General features: G+C 46.4%; 1 protein-coding gene across 1 annotated transcript in view; it reads right to left on the bottom strand.

Annotated features, from left to right (window-relative positions):
• The window catches only part of RGS11 (regulator of G protein signaling 11), a 4,320,935-nt gene that overhangs the window by 272,474 nt on the left and 4,031,395 nt on the right, over positions 1–17,066 (bottom strand). The window contains exon 15 of the mRNA XM_069646770.1: positions 7,141–7,279. Within this exon, the coding sequence (XP_069502871.1) occupies positions 7,141–7,279 (139 nt within the window). The remainder of the gene's footprint in view (positions 1–7,140; positions 7,280–17,066) is intronic.

Raw genomic sequence — 17,066 nt, forward strand, 5'->3', positions numbered from 1 at the left:
GACCCAGTTGCCCACTCACACCTGCCTCTTGGGTTGTCATGTCGGACACTACACCATCTGGCACCACTGGCAACCCCCAGGCAGAGAGGCAGAGGGCCACCAGCTTCAGTGCCAGTGAAGTTGGTGTCCTGGTGGAGCAAGTCCTGGGGCAGTATGATGCCCTCTTTGGAAGTTCACGCGCCGACAATGAAGGACGGAAGAGGATCTGGATGGACATCGTGACTGTCATCAACGAGGAGGGGGTGGCAGTCCACGAGATCAAACATGTCCGGAAGCGCTGGGAGGACTTCAGGTCCAGGACCCTCAACAAGGCCCGGCGCCTCTTGAAGGCAGCGGATGCCAAGGGGTGCCGGGTCCACCTGACCAACAACCAGATGAGGGTCCTGGAACGCATACGCCCAGCGCTCCAGGTCCATGTCCTTGAGGGGTAGACCCGCCTGGAGTCGAGCGGTAAGTGTACATGCATACTGAACGGACGCTGTGCGTGTTGTGGTGTGCCAGAAGTGTGCAGGCTGCACATATGTCTTTGTGGGGACATGTATGGCTGCGTATGTACATGGACGTGAACCTGCCACATGTGATTCCTATCAAGTGTGAGACACATCGATGGTGTATGTGTTGGTAAGCATGCTGTGCAAATGTATGTGTGGGTGCACACATGTAATGAATTATGAGTATGTACTGTGGCATGGTTGTGTTGTCACACATGGATGCTGGTTCATGCTGCATGTATCTGCACTATGCACATGTGCATGTGGGTGTATTTGACAAGTGTGCAACTGTGATGCAACATGGATGCATGTGACACTGAGATGTAGAAGGCTGATTGCCAGATGTAACATGGATGGTGACATTGTCACTGCAGTGGTGGAGATGTACAGATGCATGTCAGTCTGGTGGCGTGTGTGCATGTGTTATGCACTCCCCGTGTTGCATGTGACATCAGGCTCACCTTCGGCTGCTCGTGCTGTTGTATGTGTATGGATGGTGCTGCCTGGTGCGATATTCCTGTTGATTTGTTCATGTGTGTGAGTTGAAATGACATGTGTGTTGGGGAGTGTAATGCCTTGTCTGAAGTTTGACACTGCCACTCATGTACAACTGTCATGTGTGTATCAGTCCTTTGTACAGTGCCCTGATGCTTGTGTCCTATCTCTCCCTGTCTGCAGCGTCAACTGATGAAGAGGGCAGAGAGGGTGCTGTGGAGCAAGGCGGCAGGGATCGCACCGCCAGCCGGAGACGCAAGCCCCGGCTCCCCTCCCAGGTTGTCATCTCGTCGGGGAGTGAGGAGTCTGGTGCCGCGTCCCAGGCCACAGCTGCCGAGAGTAGGTCCAAGAAGCGGAGGTCGGAGGTGGACTCCTCGGCAGCAGAAGGGGCAGCTGAGATCCCACAGGGTCCGACGGGGGAAGATGGCACAGAGTCATCCAGGTTGGTGGGGGGTTTGGTGGAGGAGGAGGCCATGGAAGGGACACACACATGGTCTGGAGGTGGGGATTCCACTGGTGCTAGTGGTGCAGTGCAGGGGCAGGGACAGGAGGCAGCATAGGCCGCCGCGGAGGTGCCTATGTGTAATCCTGTCCCCGATCCTCTGACTGCATCATCCCGCACCAGCAGGGATGCCTACGTCCAGGCCCGTTTTCAGGGAGGGGATGAGCGCACAACAACTGGCCTTCCTCTCCCTGCGGACGTGGCAATCCGGGACCGGGTTGAGCCTGTCCTGGCTGGGATAGCGTTGCGTCAACGGGGCATGCGAGGTGACTTGCAGTGTTTTCGTGAAGACACTGCAGGTCATCTCGGATGCATCGTTGACCGCATTGACCTACTGGAATGGGTCAGCAGGGCTAGATTCCTCCGTATGCTGGACCTTCTTCCGACCCCCTCCTCACCTGAACCCCCTATGTGCCAGTCATCCTCCATGCCATCTTCCCACCCATGTATCACCTGGGTACCCTGTGGAGCTGCCCCTGACCCTGCGGCCAGGCTGGTGGAGGACACATCAACTGCACCCCAGCCGGAGGAGGACAGGCAGGCAGCAAGAGACAGGGCACAGGCACAGCAGCAGCAGCAGCAACGAGGTGGGAGCAATGATGGCTCGGGGCCTTCAACATGGCAGCGGTTGGGCCAGGCCATAGATGCGGAGTGGCGGCGGGCGGAAGAGGCACGGCTCACAATGGTCAGGGCGGAGAACTCCATGCAGACGGCACTGAGACGGGCCAAGTGCCTCGAGGCAATTCGCATAGAGTTGGAGGTCAACATGGCATCGTCCTTGTGAACCCTCGAGGCCATGGAAGAGGACCGCCTCCAGGACGTTGATCAGGAGTTCGATGATGCCCTGGCCCGGGAAATCAGAAAGTGAGACGGTGGACTAGCCCGCCGCCATTGTATATAGTTTTTAGTGTTAGGTTTCATTTTCGTTTTCCTTTGATTTGGGGTGTTTGGACTATTCCCCACACATTTGTATATAGTTCTTTTCTTAGGTAGTTTTTTGGATAGGTTTCATTTCTTTCGTTGGGCTCATGGACCCTGGATGAACTCGGTGTACATAGTTGAACAGTGGATCATGTGAGGATTTTATTTTATTTTATCACCCTGGATCAATGCATTTTACAATTTACATTTCCTTTGGATTTCATTTGGTGGACCGTGAGATTGGACACATGTTTTTTTTTTCATCACTTTGAATTGGTTCTTCATATGTTTTTTTTATTCTGTTTCGGATATACATTTCATTTAATCGTTTGAAGTAAGTTTTATGCTTTCATTTCATTTCATTCATTTTGTTCATAATACATTTTTGTTTCTTACTTCCATGTGTGGTATTCGTTCATTGGGTTACTGCATGTGAAAAAGTAGATTTAGACAATCACTTGCACCCAGTGTGTGTGTGTGACGGACATGTTTTGATGTACATAGTTGACTTTCGGTTTGTGTCATGGAATAGCCATTTTAGTGTGGGGTGGATTGGGGACTTGATTGCCTCTCAAGACTGGGGTGGTGTGCTGTGGGATTTTGGTGCACATGAGGCCCATGATTGTGCATCTTTATGACGTGTTGGGGGGGACATGAGTCGGGGCCTGCTGGCAGGTGCCCCTCAATGCTGGGTGGGTGGTGGTGCTGAGGGACATGAGTCGGGGCCTGCTGGCAGGTGCCCCTCAATGCTGGATGGGTGGGGGTGCTGAAGGACATGAGTCGGGGCCTGCTGGTAGGTGTCCCTCAATGCTGGGTGGGTGGGGGTGCTGAGGGACATGAGTCAGTGATCACTTGTGCAAGGTGACATGTGGGCTGGCTGGGGGGCATGCCCATGGTGGATGGTCTGCCTGTGGGACATAACCAGGGGTGCAGGGTAGTCCCCTGTGGTGTGGGCTGCCTGCACGGGCTGGGGAGGGGGTCGAGGGCACACCTGGGAGGACCCATACTGGCAATTCATGTGTGTAACACCCCGCACACCCCACTGGATACACGTACCCCGCTCTGCAAGCAAATTCACGTGTGAAAGTTCCCACGCACCCCTCAGAATACACGTAAACCGCTCAGACAGCGAAATCGCGTGTGAAAGTTCCCGCGCACCCCAGGAATACACATACCCGCTCGCCCAAGGCCTATCGCGTGTGAAACTCCCCGCGCACCACTGAAATACATATACCCCGCTTGCACAGGGCCAATCGCGTGTAGAACTTCCTGCACACCCCAGTAATACACATACCCCGCTCTCCCAAGGCCTATCGCATGTGAAACTCCCCGCGCACCCCTCAGAATACACGTACCCCACTCGCCCAAGGCCAATCGCGTGTAGAACTTCCCACGCACCCCGAAATGCACGTACCCCGCTCGCACAGGGCCAATCGCGTGTAGAACTTCCCGCGCACCCCAGTAATACATGTACCCCGCTCGCCCAAGGCCTATCGCGTGTGAAACTCCCTGCGCACCCCTCAGAATACATGTACCCCGCTCGCACAGGGCCAATCGCGTGTAAAACTTCCCGCGCACCCCCGAAATACACGTACCCCGCTCGCACAGGGACAATTGCATGTGAAACTTCCCGCGCACCCCCGAAATACACGTACCCCGCTCACACAGGGTCAATCGCATGTGAAACTTCCCGCACACCCCCGAAATACACATACCCCACTCGCAAACTTCCCGCCCACCCCAGAAATACACGTACCCTGCTCGCAAACTTCCCGCGCACCTCTGAAATACACGTACCCCGCTCGCACAGGGCCAATCGCGTGTAAAACTCCCCGCGCACCCCCGAAATACACGTACCCCACTCGCACAGGGCCAATCGCGTGTGAAACTTCCCACACACCCCCGAAATACACATACCCCACTTGCAAACTTTCCGCGCACCCCAGAAATACACGTACCCAGCTCGCCCAAGGCCAATCGCGTGTAGAACTTCCTGCACACCCCCGAAATACACGTGCCCCGCTCGCACAGGGCCAATCGCATGTAACACTTCCCACGCAGTGGGATACATGTATTTGGAGGGGTGCACAGGGATTTTTACAGACGTTTTCGCGGTTGGGGGGCTCTATGCTGGTCCACTGGGCTGTGCGCCATGTACGAAATTTGTGCGCTGTTCATGGCGCACGGGGAGGGGTTGGGGGCGTAACTGGCGCTACTGCAGGCTCGCTGCGCCACTCTGCGCCACAGCTGGTTATGGATGCTAAAATCCATGAATACGCTGTGCGCAGAAATGGATTTTGGCGCAAGCGGCTCGCGCAGACTGCCGCACACGCACACTGTGCGCCAGCCGCATGCGCCACTTGTCCGCTGAATGCTATGAATTACCCCCTTTGTGTTCCCATTAATCACCACCACATAGGGTCTAATGTTTTGATCATCATTAATCTCGTGAAAGGTCACAGACCCATCAATTATCCTTTGCAAAGCAAGCAGAATCCTTGCAATAAGGATAACTTCATGGGCGTAAGCACAGCACGGTTTTGCGAGGGCAATGAAGTACGACACATCGAATAACGAAGCTAAAAGGTGATTCTCTAACTAGTCGACATACAAATTATACAAAAGAAAAACTGCCAGTGAATTCCCCATTTGTGCCATTTTCTGACACAAATCAGGGCCGCATTATACACTTGCTTAATTATGCTCAGTAAAGGACTATCAAGCTAATAAGAGTTGTCTATTCATCTTGTCGAAATCCACCAACAAGTCCATACAAGCCAACAAGAGACATACAAGTGAGACTTCGTAGTGCTCGTCCACAGGGATCGAAAGTATTAAACATCGCTCGTAGTCTTCTTTCCCGCCACATCCCAGTTGACAGACAACTAGAATTGTATGATCTGTAACCCATTTTTTCAATCTACTTAACAAAACACGATAATATTATGTATGTTTTTGTGTGTTTGTTGCTATTTCTATATGACTAAAGTCATGTTTATTTATTTATATTGATTTATGACAGCAGTAACACGAAACCAAAACCTGTTATTTTTAGCTGTTTGTGTAATGCAAGGTTATGCTTTTTTCAACATCGAATGAAATATATTGTTTCAAGGCATTTTACTCTGATCAGCTGAGGTTGAAAATTGCCATGTATGATATATTGTATAAGAACATAACCCACTCTGATATATGCACTTTTGTATGGTGTTAGAGGAGAATGACATTTTTCATTATTTATATGATCCTCTTGTATTTTTTTTTACCTTTACCATGTCTAAAACCTCTTTTGTGAACACTGAAGCTCTTTATAAAGCCATATTGAAGATGTCAACCCCCTTTTAGTTTTTTTTTTCCCTAAGTGGCCCCTATGTCTACTAGGGAAGGGAACGTGTCCCCTTTGGTCCTTGGGCAAGTCACCATGCCGAGAAAGTGTGTCAGAGTCGCAGGCTGGTGGCAGCTGTGTACTGGGATCAGTTTCAGCTGAGGAATGTTCTGCCAAATAGCCATCCCTAGATGTGCTTGCCAAAGTGTCCACATGTGAGTATGCTACCACCCCATTGTGTCCACAATCGCTCCCTAAGCGATCCTTGGTTGTACTGAAGACTACCAGTTTGTGCGGCCACACGGGTCTACAGGATCTTGGCTTCAGTTTCTGCAAGACATCACTTTTCATTCGTACCTTCTATGCAGGCTCGAGAGTACGGCAGAGACCAATCATTTCCATAATCCATTCTATTAAGCAATCTTATAATACAGGAAAGTCAGCTGGAAAAGAAAAATAATCGAAAGAAAGGGGGTTCATCGTATGCCGTTCTCTGGGCTATGTGCAAACTGATATTTTTAGATCCCACATTACTACAACGGGGTGCTGCCAACAGACAGTCATGTTCTCACCACAGGGAGGACATGCCTAACTCATTAAAACTGTACTAACGTGTCAAAAAGTCTTACTATGCAACACTGGTTTGCTTTTCTGTTTTACATTGTTATTGTGTGCATTTAAAGACACTTTACTGTTTTAATATGTATCTCCGATTTTTAGTATTTATCTGTATTTTGGATTTTATATTAATGCACACCTTTAAAAATAGTGTATTTTTCAGACAAATACTATGTAGAAAATTCCTTTATTGTGTTGTGTGTGGTGTAAGCCGTACTTTAATACCAGTGCTTTCCCCTGATAAGAGCCAGATTGCTCTGTCACACTACCATAGTGAGAGTCAGGATTCCCCCAAGGTGGTCTTCTTAAACTCTCACCAGTGAACATCTAGAAAATCTCCCAAATGCATGTGCTGGTTTTGCTATATGCCCTCGTCATCCCGTAAAGAGGGCACAATTTCGTGTCACTCAACTCATGCTCCACCTGTAGTTGGAAGTTCTCATTAAGTAAGAACTGGAATGAGGAAGAAGATTTCTACATACAACAAACTACTTGCTCCATTCCTTCCATCTCATACTTTGCATGCCCTTCCCTCCCTCAGAGAGGCTGCATTACATTCAATCTCTAGAGGTTTGGTAGTTACATGGGATGGTTCCCTTCATGGGTCTTGCCAGCAGGTGGGGAAATATCTAGGGCTCTAATTAATGGAAGCTTTATAGCTGGAGAAGGCAGCTGATTGCATGTCTTTGATCACCAGTAAGTAAGCAGGCCAACACGCACTATGCCCTGATTGCGCATATGCCTAGTGTTTGTATGGGAGATCAGATAAAGCTTTATTTGGAAGGCACCTTTTTCATGAGCATGTAGATGTGCATCTGAGCTTCATCAAGAACGAACCGATGTGGCTTCTTCATTCCATCCAAAGTCTTCTCCATGGTTTTACTGTCGATGTTCACCCATTGGCTGGCACCTGGGGCGAGGAACTGCCTGCAATGGGGAGGTGCCAGGTAAAAGGGAGAAAGGTCCAAGGAAGGGCGAGGATATGGATAAAGAGAAGAGAAGGAGATAGGAAATTAAGGGGGACATGGAGAAAAAAAAGTAAATGGATTAGAGTTACAATGATAAGACCTACATTCTCACCTCTATTAAACGAGAGACGGTAACGGCAACCCCGGTTGAAAAGGATAGACAAGGCTGAATTGCGCAGATTTGGTCCCAGACGAGCTAAACATCATTGCAAGATGAGTCCTGCATCACACACCACTATTAACTATCTGCATACAATCCTTACCATACTCCAAGAACGCCCATGATGCCCGTTCCAGGGCTCTGCTCCAAGAGCAGCCATGGTTCAAGACTCAACCTCTTTTAAAAAGTCCTATTTTTCCTTCCAGCTTTCCGGTATATCGAACCTGGCTGTTCATGACCATTCTGAGCCTAGGATAATGTAAAGCAAACGGACATTGCTCTTCTGTTTTATTCTGCATGGTTTCAAAATGGTCAGGCTCACAATCACACCATGGTACTTCTAAAGGTTTAAATGCTTGACCACTCATTGCTGAATCAAAATGCATGCTCACATCCTTACATTTTGGACGGAACGGGATGCCTAGATGCTCTGAGACCACTATGTAGGTAATTTGGCACAGTATTAAAACTTTGAAACTTAACATGAAGAAGAAAAAATATACAATGGTGCCTAAATGTAAACTGGAAAGTTTGCTTGCTTATTTTTCAGGGTGTCGCAAAAATGGCAAACTTGCATTTCTGTTATACAAACCACTCATGTTTCAAGGTGTACAAGATGCTCATATCTCAATTTCTATAGCCTGTGATTCCATTTTGGAGCACGTTCACTTCTATTTCACACCTAGTCTCTCTACTTTGGATGGCTAGATGGCTGCGGGGCCATTAAGTGCTGTATATTTGGGTGCATCAGTGTTCGCCTTTTTGACTTGCAGCCGGAAAGATTACCCCCCTGTTCACCAGTTATGTGAGGTGGTCTTACTACGGCATAAAGTACTGTACAAGCAAAAAGGCATGTCACAGAATTGTGGCAACACTCAAAGCATGTTAACATAAAGTAACAGAAGGGTGTCAGACAGTCACTGCATACAGGAGGATAAACATCTGGTCTTTCTCTCCCTACTTACCCTGCGTGTAAGACACATTCACCTCCACCTTTCACACAGTCCAATGAACTCAGGGAGCTTGGGGTATAATCTCGTACTATAGTTGGCTATGTATTATACTTTGACCTCCGAATCATAAGTAAGGAACCACACTGTCTCCCTGTAAACTAAACTAAACTCTAGCATGATATGACACACAAATCTGAATCACCTTTTGGATATGAACGTGCCATGCTTTTGTCAATGTTACCATACTAATTTGACTACTCCATTCACTTTCCCTCAGTTACCAACAACATGTACCATAAGGCACAGTGTTTTCTCGACAATGCCACCCTTACCTCAGGCTTGGCAGTCAGAGAATGAACATTCAGAAGTGTGACCTGGGGAACATTGTATAGACATGGCCATGAAAATAAGCTACCAAACGTACATGACTCTCTGAGCACACTATCCAGCATCTGATGTATCCAACATCACATTGTGTATTTACTTATAATTCTCAAAATATGCCTTGAAAACACATCAAATTGTCAAAACACGTTACCACATATCCGCCTCTTCTTTTTTGGCAGAACTATGCTCCACATAACAGAACTGCCATTCACCCATGGTATCAAAAACATTCTTCTCCTGTTGTGTCCCTTCCTCCTGCCCTGTGAGTTGTGGCATCAATTTCCCACACCTTTATATTCTCCTTCTTCATTTTCTTTCCTCCTGCAGGACAAGGGTTGGAAACCCCCTACTTGGGCGAGTACGCCACCCCACAGAAAAGGCTATGCTCATACAAGCTACTAGAGCTCTGATTTAAGGTAGTTTAAAATAATGTTTAACAAAACAAATCGCTTGAAATAGGAAAGGGACAAAGAGAAGAAGTACAAGAAACAAGAAAAAGAGATGCACAGGGAGAAAGACCAAGATGGGAACCAATTAAACGTAAACAGAAGATGGTAAAAAACGAAGGGATCAGAAAAACAAGGAACAAAGCGAAAGAGAGATGATGAAGTGTGAAAACAGGGAATATGGATACATATATATATATATTTTTTTTTATTATAGTTGTTTTGGTCGCGAAAAATCGAGACCTTTCAACTTAAAATCTTGTTTACAAAAGCATTTAAAACAATCTACAAACAATCATACAGAATAATAAAAAAAAAATTAAAATAAAAGGTTACATAAAAGAAGGTGAAAGACTTTAAAATAACTGTTACAGTTTTACTATGTTGAGACAGCATACTTTGGTATTTGTATTTGTTGCAAGTAATTAACAATGGCATATCTCACTGACTTCCTTTTGGTATAATACAATAATGCCCAGAGTTCTTCAGCAGTCGTAATTTCTTGATCCACAAATAAGTGTTTGAAATAAATGCAACGAATTTGTAATAAATTCACACATTCGGTGCACAAATGCTTCAATGTTTCTACTTGGCATTTACAAAATCGGAAAAGCAGGGGTGTGCCATTTTTGTTGCGGTTATTAGTAACATCATTTGTAAGCCAGAGGTTTAATCTGAATCTCAAGAACCCACTACGATGATTAGCGTTTGGGGATTTTAACAAATAATTAGCCACAACATTGTAGCGCTTTAGTTCAAAGGGGTTAGACTTAAAGTTCTTATAATATGTACATGCCACACGTGTGTGGATCCAGTCTGTTTCCCATATTTTTGTTTTTGCTTTGTCTGGATTTTCTAGCAAGAGCGTACTATTTATTTGCGCTTTATCCAAAAACTTTTGAACTTTCATGCGCCACATTTTCGGAAATATATCCACAGAATTCAACAAGTAAGTTGCTATAATGCTCGTTATTCCTATTGCATGCTGATTCATCAAACACTTGCGATATAGGGCACACAGTTTCCATTTGTACATCGCATAAACCGAAATCAAGCCTAGTTCGTATCTTATAAGTGGTAATGGTTGCGAGTTTGGTAAATTCAGGAGTTGTCTCCAGAAACGACCTTCTCTCACCGACCAATAGGCATATCACATGATTTTTTGAGTTTCTGCACCATACAAAATTACAGCCACCACTTTTAGTTTAAAGTATGAAAGTACCGGTGACATGGAGAATTTACAATAACGTGCTCTGATTATACGTGCTTGTGAGATGGTCATCTGCAGTTTATGTAGACCCTGCATGTTGTATTGGTCCACAGCACATGGATTACAGATCAACATACCCAAATATACATATACATTAGAGACAGTGATTTTACAGTCTTGAAGTGGCCAGTGCAACTGTGTCTTACATTGTCTTCTGGTCCCAAACTGGACAATATTGGTTTTTGCCACATTAATGATTATACCATTAACTTTAGTACATGCATCCAGAGCACCCAGAAGCTTGCGCAATCCTCGTGGAGTATGGGAAAATAACACCACATCATCGGCATACAGTAAACATTTTATTTCAACCCCCACGAGCCTCGGAGAATCAGAAATCACATTACCATGGATACATATTTTGAGAAATAGACAAAGGAGGGGAAGATATATAAGACAGGTGTGAGAAGGAAAAACTAAAGAGGCCACAATAAATCATATAGGTTGAATTGACAAAGTTCGCAAGTGAGAAAGTGAAAATCAATAAATATCAAAGTAAGCGGAAATATGGGGAGACAGTGAGAGGGGAGTGATATTAAGGGAACCGTGTTATGTCTTAGAGTTGGGAACAAAGTTATATAAGGGTGTAGAGGATGACAAAGCAGAATGGATTATAAATAGACTACAATAGAAAAATTATGTAAACAAGGATGTGGAGAAAGTAAAAATAAGCAAGAAGTACATATAAGAAAGGAAACAGCAAATCAGGCTAGTATCTAGTGGTGTGATAAGTGTGTAAATGAAACGGCACAAAGCGAGTATCAGTAATAAGGTCAGAGAACAGATGGGGTGCGGGGGGAGAAGAAATAGTGCATGACAGCCAGGAGGCCCATACAGTACAAAAAAAAACCACTAACATCTGAAAAAAGTGTAAGGATGAGCTGTAAGATTTAAAAGTTAGGAAATGCAAAATAAAATAAAGGAAGGACAGTAAGACAAAGAATGTTACTATTTATAGTAAATGGCACAGGGATGAATGAGGAAAATGGAAAGATGGTTGAGGCGATATAAGAATGAAAAAATGAAAAAGCAGTTCAGTAGAAGATATACAGAAATAATGTACTTTTTACACCATGTTCATTATGTACAGCTTATATAAGCGCACATACCGTATTTGTATCTACGTTAGATGAGCCTCAGGATGAGCCACCTGACATGTGATGTGAGAAACCTGAGTGTATTCTCACTCCTAAATCTCCTGGAACCTCTTCTCAGGTGGGCAGGGAAACACCATCACTCTTGGATCCCGACCCTGGGTGTGGAGACGCGTGGAAGGATCACCTGGGTGGAGGGTCCTCAGAGTTTGTCAGTGTGGTGACCTTGGGCGAGACATGGTACACCGCTTTCCCTAATTGTGATCAACCTGAACCCTCCCCAATCTTTATGGGATATTGATATGATATTATATGATATGGTATTTATAATGTGTCTGTACACAAGTGTTTCAAGGCACGACAAGACAAAGGAGGGGAAACAACGGGAGTACAAGACAGCAATCTTACTAGGCCTAATGACATTGAGATCACAGAAGTGCAGGGGAGAAGGGAGGGGAAAAGTGCCAGGGGAGGGGGAGGGGGAGCAAGTGCAAGACACAGGATCAACATAAGAACAAGTATTGCGGCCAGCCAGTGGTAGTGCAACGTTAGGTGCAGACAACAAGTGTCCGATAAGTGCAGGAAGGCGGACTGTAGGGATGCAGATACCGACCCAAGTGCAGGGTTGCCAGGAGGTAGCGTGCAGTGCAACTGGGAGGGCAGGGACCTGGGTCTGTGATTCAGAGGGTAGCCGGGTAGCCAGGTGACCAGTGCAGTATCAGACAGGAGATCAGCAGGGAGGAGTAAGAGAGAAGGCAGAAACAAAGAGGAAAGTCTTCAGGTGCTTCCGGAACTGGAGATGGTTCGGCTCAAGTTTCAGAGAGGCGCCAGCTGAAGACAGAGATCTGCGACCAACTCGCTGCTCAGGGAGTTGGATGTGGAGGAGCGAAGAGCTTGAGTAGGAAGATACTTCCGAAGATAAAGTTGGAGGTATTGTGGTTCCAAGCCCCAGAATGCCTTGTGGACAATGCAGATGGTCATGAACTTGATCCTTGCAGCCACTGGGAGCCAATGGAGAGATTTCAGGGCTGGAGATATACGACCCCTAGGCTTGAGGCCAAGGACAAGTCTTGCAGTCCTGTTCTGGATAAGTTGCAGAGGACTGAGAGTAGGGGCAGGCAGATTTAAAAAGAGGCTGTTGGAGTAGTCAAGCCTAGAGAGAATCAGAGCTCTGGAGACAGAGAGCTTCTGGGGGAAGGAGAGGAAAGGAAATGTACCGCTGAGGTGGTGCACGTGGTAGTTTGACTTTTTGGAGATGTCAGAGATGTGAGGGAGAAGGAAAGTGTGGTGTCGAAGATGATCCAGAGGTTCTTAGCCTCACAGGTGGGAGCAGGAGGAGGGCCAAGGGAGGCTGGCCAGAGATTGGCAGGAAAGGAAGGTGCAGGTGTGCCAATGAGGAGAATCTCTCTCTTACTGGCGTTCAGGCAGAGATCGTTGGCGGCACACCACTCCTGGATTGCAGACAGACAATCCGGGATGAGAGAAGGAGAAGAGGTGCCAATGGGAGCCTGAAAGCGAGCTGAGTGTCGTCCGCATAGCACTTGAAGTTGAAGCAGAGAGCAGCAATGCGGTGGGCAAGAGGTGTCAGGTATTGGTTGAACAACCAGGGAGAGAGCTTAGAGCCTGCGGAACATCACAGGTGGAGAGAGAGATAGAGGAGAGGAAGGACCCAAGTTGGACCTTGGAGGGTCGGTCTGAGAGGAAAGAAGTCAGCCAGTCCAGAGCCTGATCAATGATACCCAGGTTAACATGGAGCCGGTTGAGCAGGAAAGCATGGTTGACCATGTCAAAGGCAGAAAAGAGATCAAGTAGGAAAAGGACAGAGGAGAGATTAGCATTAAGGTTAGAGAGCAGTTATTCACAGATGTTCAGGAGAGCAGTTTCCGCACTTATGTCTGCTGTGAAGCCAGACTGATGGTCATGGAGACAACCAACAAATTCAGTGTGAAGATTAAGCTTGGAGATGGCAAATTTTTCCAAGAGTTTACCCAGGAAAGGAGTGATAGAGATTGGATGATAATTAGCTGGAAAGGAGGGGTCGGCTGCGGGTTCTTTGAAAAAGGGGTGCACAAGAGAGTGCTCCAGTGGCGAAAGAGTGGTTGCAGAAGTTGGCCTAGGCTCGAGCGAGGGTGTCAATGTGGTCCTTGATGGTTTTAGAGGAACAGGAAAGAACCTGTTTTGACAAGGTTTTCATAGATCGTACTTGTCTAGAATCCTCATCATGGGTGAAGAGAGGAAAGGCAGAGAAGGGAGGAAGGGTGGTCGCAGGGGGGCCGGAGGAAGAGGATAGAGTGGAGGGAGAAGAAGGAGAGGATTAAAGGGTGGTCAGGATGTCCTGGGTTTTAGAGATGTAGAGAGAGACCAGGGCCGTACAGAGGTCCTGGGAGGGTACAGGAGAGGTAGACACTGTGGCAGGATTGGCCATTTCCTTGCAGATTTGAAAGAGTTCCATCAAAATGTTAGATGCCGCAGAGACTCGGGCTTGGATGTGAGCCCTCTTCTTAGTAAGGACAGAGTGTCGGAATTGCCTTTGGAGTAGGCAATAGGCCAATTTGTCAGAGGGTGTACAAGATGCCAACCATTTCCTCTCAGCCACCTTACACTTGTGGTTAAGGGTGACAAGGTCTGAGTCGTACCAGGAATTGCACTTGGTATTTGGCTTCATGCAGATCCTCATGACATGGGCAAGTACATTGAGCGTGTCAGAGATAGCAGAGGGTAGCATAGAAAGGGCTGGATCAGGGTGTGAATCAGCCGGAGGTGCAGGAGGGGGAGGGAAAGAGGCGGCGATAGCCTCAACTGACACACGCATCATAGGTCGAATGACTGAGAATGTGGGTGGCAGTGAGTGGGTCAGCTTGGCCTGAGGGGTATTGCAGGACCTCTCCCCTAATTTCCCCACATTTAACATCTGAACGAACTGGGATGAAGAAGAGGAGACTAAGAGTGATGAACACTACACCTTTTCACCACTTAGATACTGAGATGAGGAAGATGTCTGCCAAGTATGGTGAGGGTCAGGCATGTCCTCTTAATCGGGTTTGGACAAGTCTAATTAGACATCCTCGCCTGTAGCCTGTTAAGGGGCTGCAGGTGTATAAAGGGAGACCCATGGAGAGAGGAAGGGAGCTGCAACACGGAGGACTGGAGAGGAGGAGCCAGGGGACCCTTTCCGTATGGAGGCAGCCATGGGGGGGGTGGGCCTGAAATGTGTCCAGGACAACGGCAGAGAATCTCAAGAGGTGGGAGCCTCTGTGGTAGAGTCGGAACAGCTGGGAGCTGCTACCGAGCAACAAGGAAAGAGAGGACGCTGTCGGCATCCATCCACTGGCAAAAAAGTTTCCGGCGCCCACCGAAGTGAAAGCGACATGCAAGCAAGCAGGGCTCTGTTAAGGTTTTCAATAATGGGACACCCACACCTTGCTCTCGGCCTAGTATGTAGCGCCTAACTGAGGTGCTTTTCTCCTTATTTGTGTGGATTCAATTTTGGGATGATACACCACTCATACTACACGCCCTTTTCAAATGCCCCGGGTCACAATGGACCATGAACCAGGCTGGTTAGTCAAATGCTATATTTATTTATTTATTTAATTTAAATTCAAAAGAAATCACACACTTTTTAATATGGGGCAGCAATCAACAATGGGGTGATGAATGACAATGCAAATGTGAGCAATGCACTGGGTTTAACCTTCTAGTGAAACGGATACACAGCACAGCAGAATACGAGCACTTTTTGATTTAGGACAGATAACACCCAAGTTAGAATTTCCCCTGCAAGGTTCCCTCAACCCACAAATAATCAATTCTGAGTGGATACAAAAAAGCAGCAGGTACTCAGGAATAAGAAACTGAAAAAGGAATCCAAATCTGACCTTCCATCCCCAAATAAGAGAGGAAACGGATTTTAAACCCCTTGCAATGTGGTGAAATGACACTCTGAACTGGGTAAATCAATAATGAATGTGTGTTAAACCTTGGAACAGATACGATTCTTTACTAATGCAACAATGCAAAGATACTAACAATCACAAAGAATGGGTTACCAAAAGCATACAGTCCAGAAATAAGTGGAAAGTTTAAAACAGATTTCAGTCAAATAACGTGTTTAAAATTTACACTTTTGCAATTCCTGCCTAAAATTACCCGAACGGTTTTTAATAAAAATGAGTGGAATACACTGATTTGGAGTGCTTATAGTTTTTATGTCGGGGAATAGATATAGATCACAGGTACCAAATGGAATTGAAAATAAGGCTATAGCTGGCAAATTGAAAGAATTATGCAACATAGAAGGAGGCGCGCTTTGAGTAAAATGAAGGGTGAAATTGGAAAGGAAATCAGTTTGTGAAAAGAACAGTTTACTTTAACTAGATTTAAGGACTAAGAAGAGAGGAACGCCACCCGTGAATTCTCTAGGTTACGCTGCAGATGTGACCCTTCACGCAGTGTACCCCTTTTCTTTAAGGAAAATGACTTTATTTAATCAAAATATCGATAATGACATATGCTCTATGTAAGACAGAAATGAAAAGAAAAAAGTAGCGATAATGCTTGAAGATTAATGACAAATTGCACAAAGAATTCTTACAGTTGGACAAGTTAGCAGGATAAAGATAGGATGACTTATAGAAGGGAATAAGGACAGGGCAAGGTATACTATAGATTTCTAGGGTTGATGAAATACTCACAATCCACTTTTCAGTTTTGGGCTTTTGGATAGTCAACCGGGTCTGGTCACTACATGGCCAGACACCTGGCAAACAGCTGTGTGGTTCTGGTCACCGACTGGCAAGGACTGGACAGGCAATTCTGGTCACTGGATACTAAAGGTCATCAGGATAGCGGGATGGCAACAGCATGCAGTGAGTGGCAGCAAGCCAGGCTGGATCAGGATGCCAAAAGGTACCACAGCTTTCCCCTTGTTAATGGGAGATTTAGTGGGAATGGGACCAGCACTGCTTGGGTTTTGCAGTGGACCCTGGAGCAGGATCAGCCATGCTTTGGCCTTGTAGTTGGAGTCTGGATCTGGAAGATGACGGGAACAGGAATGCAGCACAGGAAATCAGGAAGACTCTGTGTGTCTAGAGTCTTGTCAGGGACCCTTATTTATATAATGACCTCATCCAAGTACAGGCTGGACAGGGTTAACTAAGCACACCTCTAAACTACTTGGATTGGAAAGGGGTGCTAATTTCCGCCTTGCTCTCAAATAGTTGGATTGCCAAGGGAATGATGTCAGATTTATGATGGGAGGTTTACAATGTCCAAAAACTCCCACATTTTCTTTACTTAAAATCCGATTTTGCCAAAAACATACATTTATACCATTGGAATCTCTTAGCAAATTATATAGGCAGGTTACATATTTTGTGCAGCACATATCAGTCCAATCCTCTAGTCTGTGGGGCCTTGTTCCGCCCTTCTGCTACA

This window comes from Ambystoma mexicanum, chromosome 2q (genome assembly GCF_040938575.1).
Source record: "Ambystoma mexicanum isolate Mex_15411 chromosome 2q, UKY_AmexF1_1, whole genome shotgun sequence".
Classification (NCBI taxonomy): Eukaryota; Metazoa; Chordata; class Amphibia; order Caudata; family Ambystomatidae; genus Ambystoma; species Ambystoma mexicanum.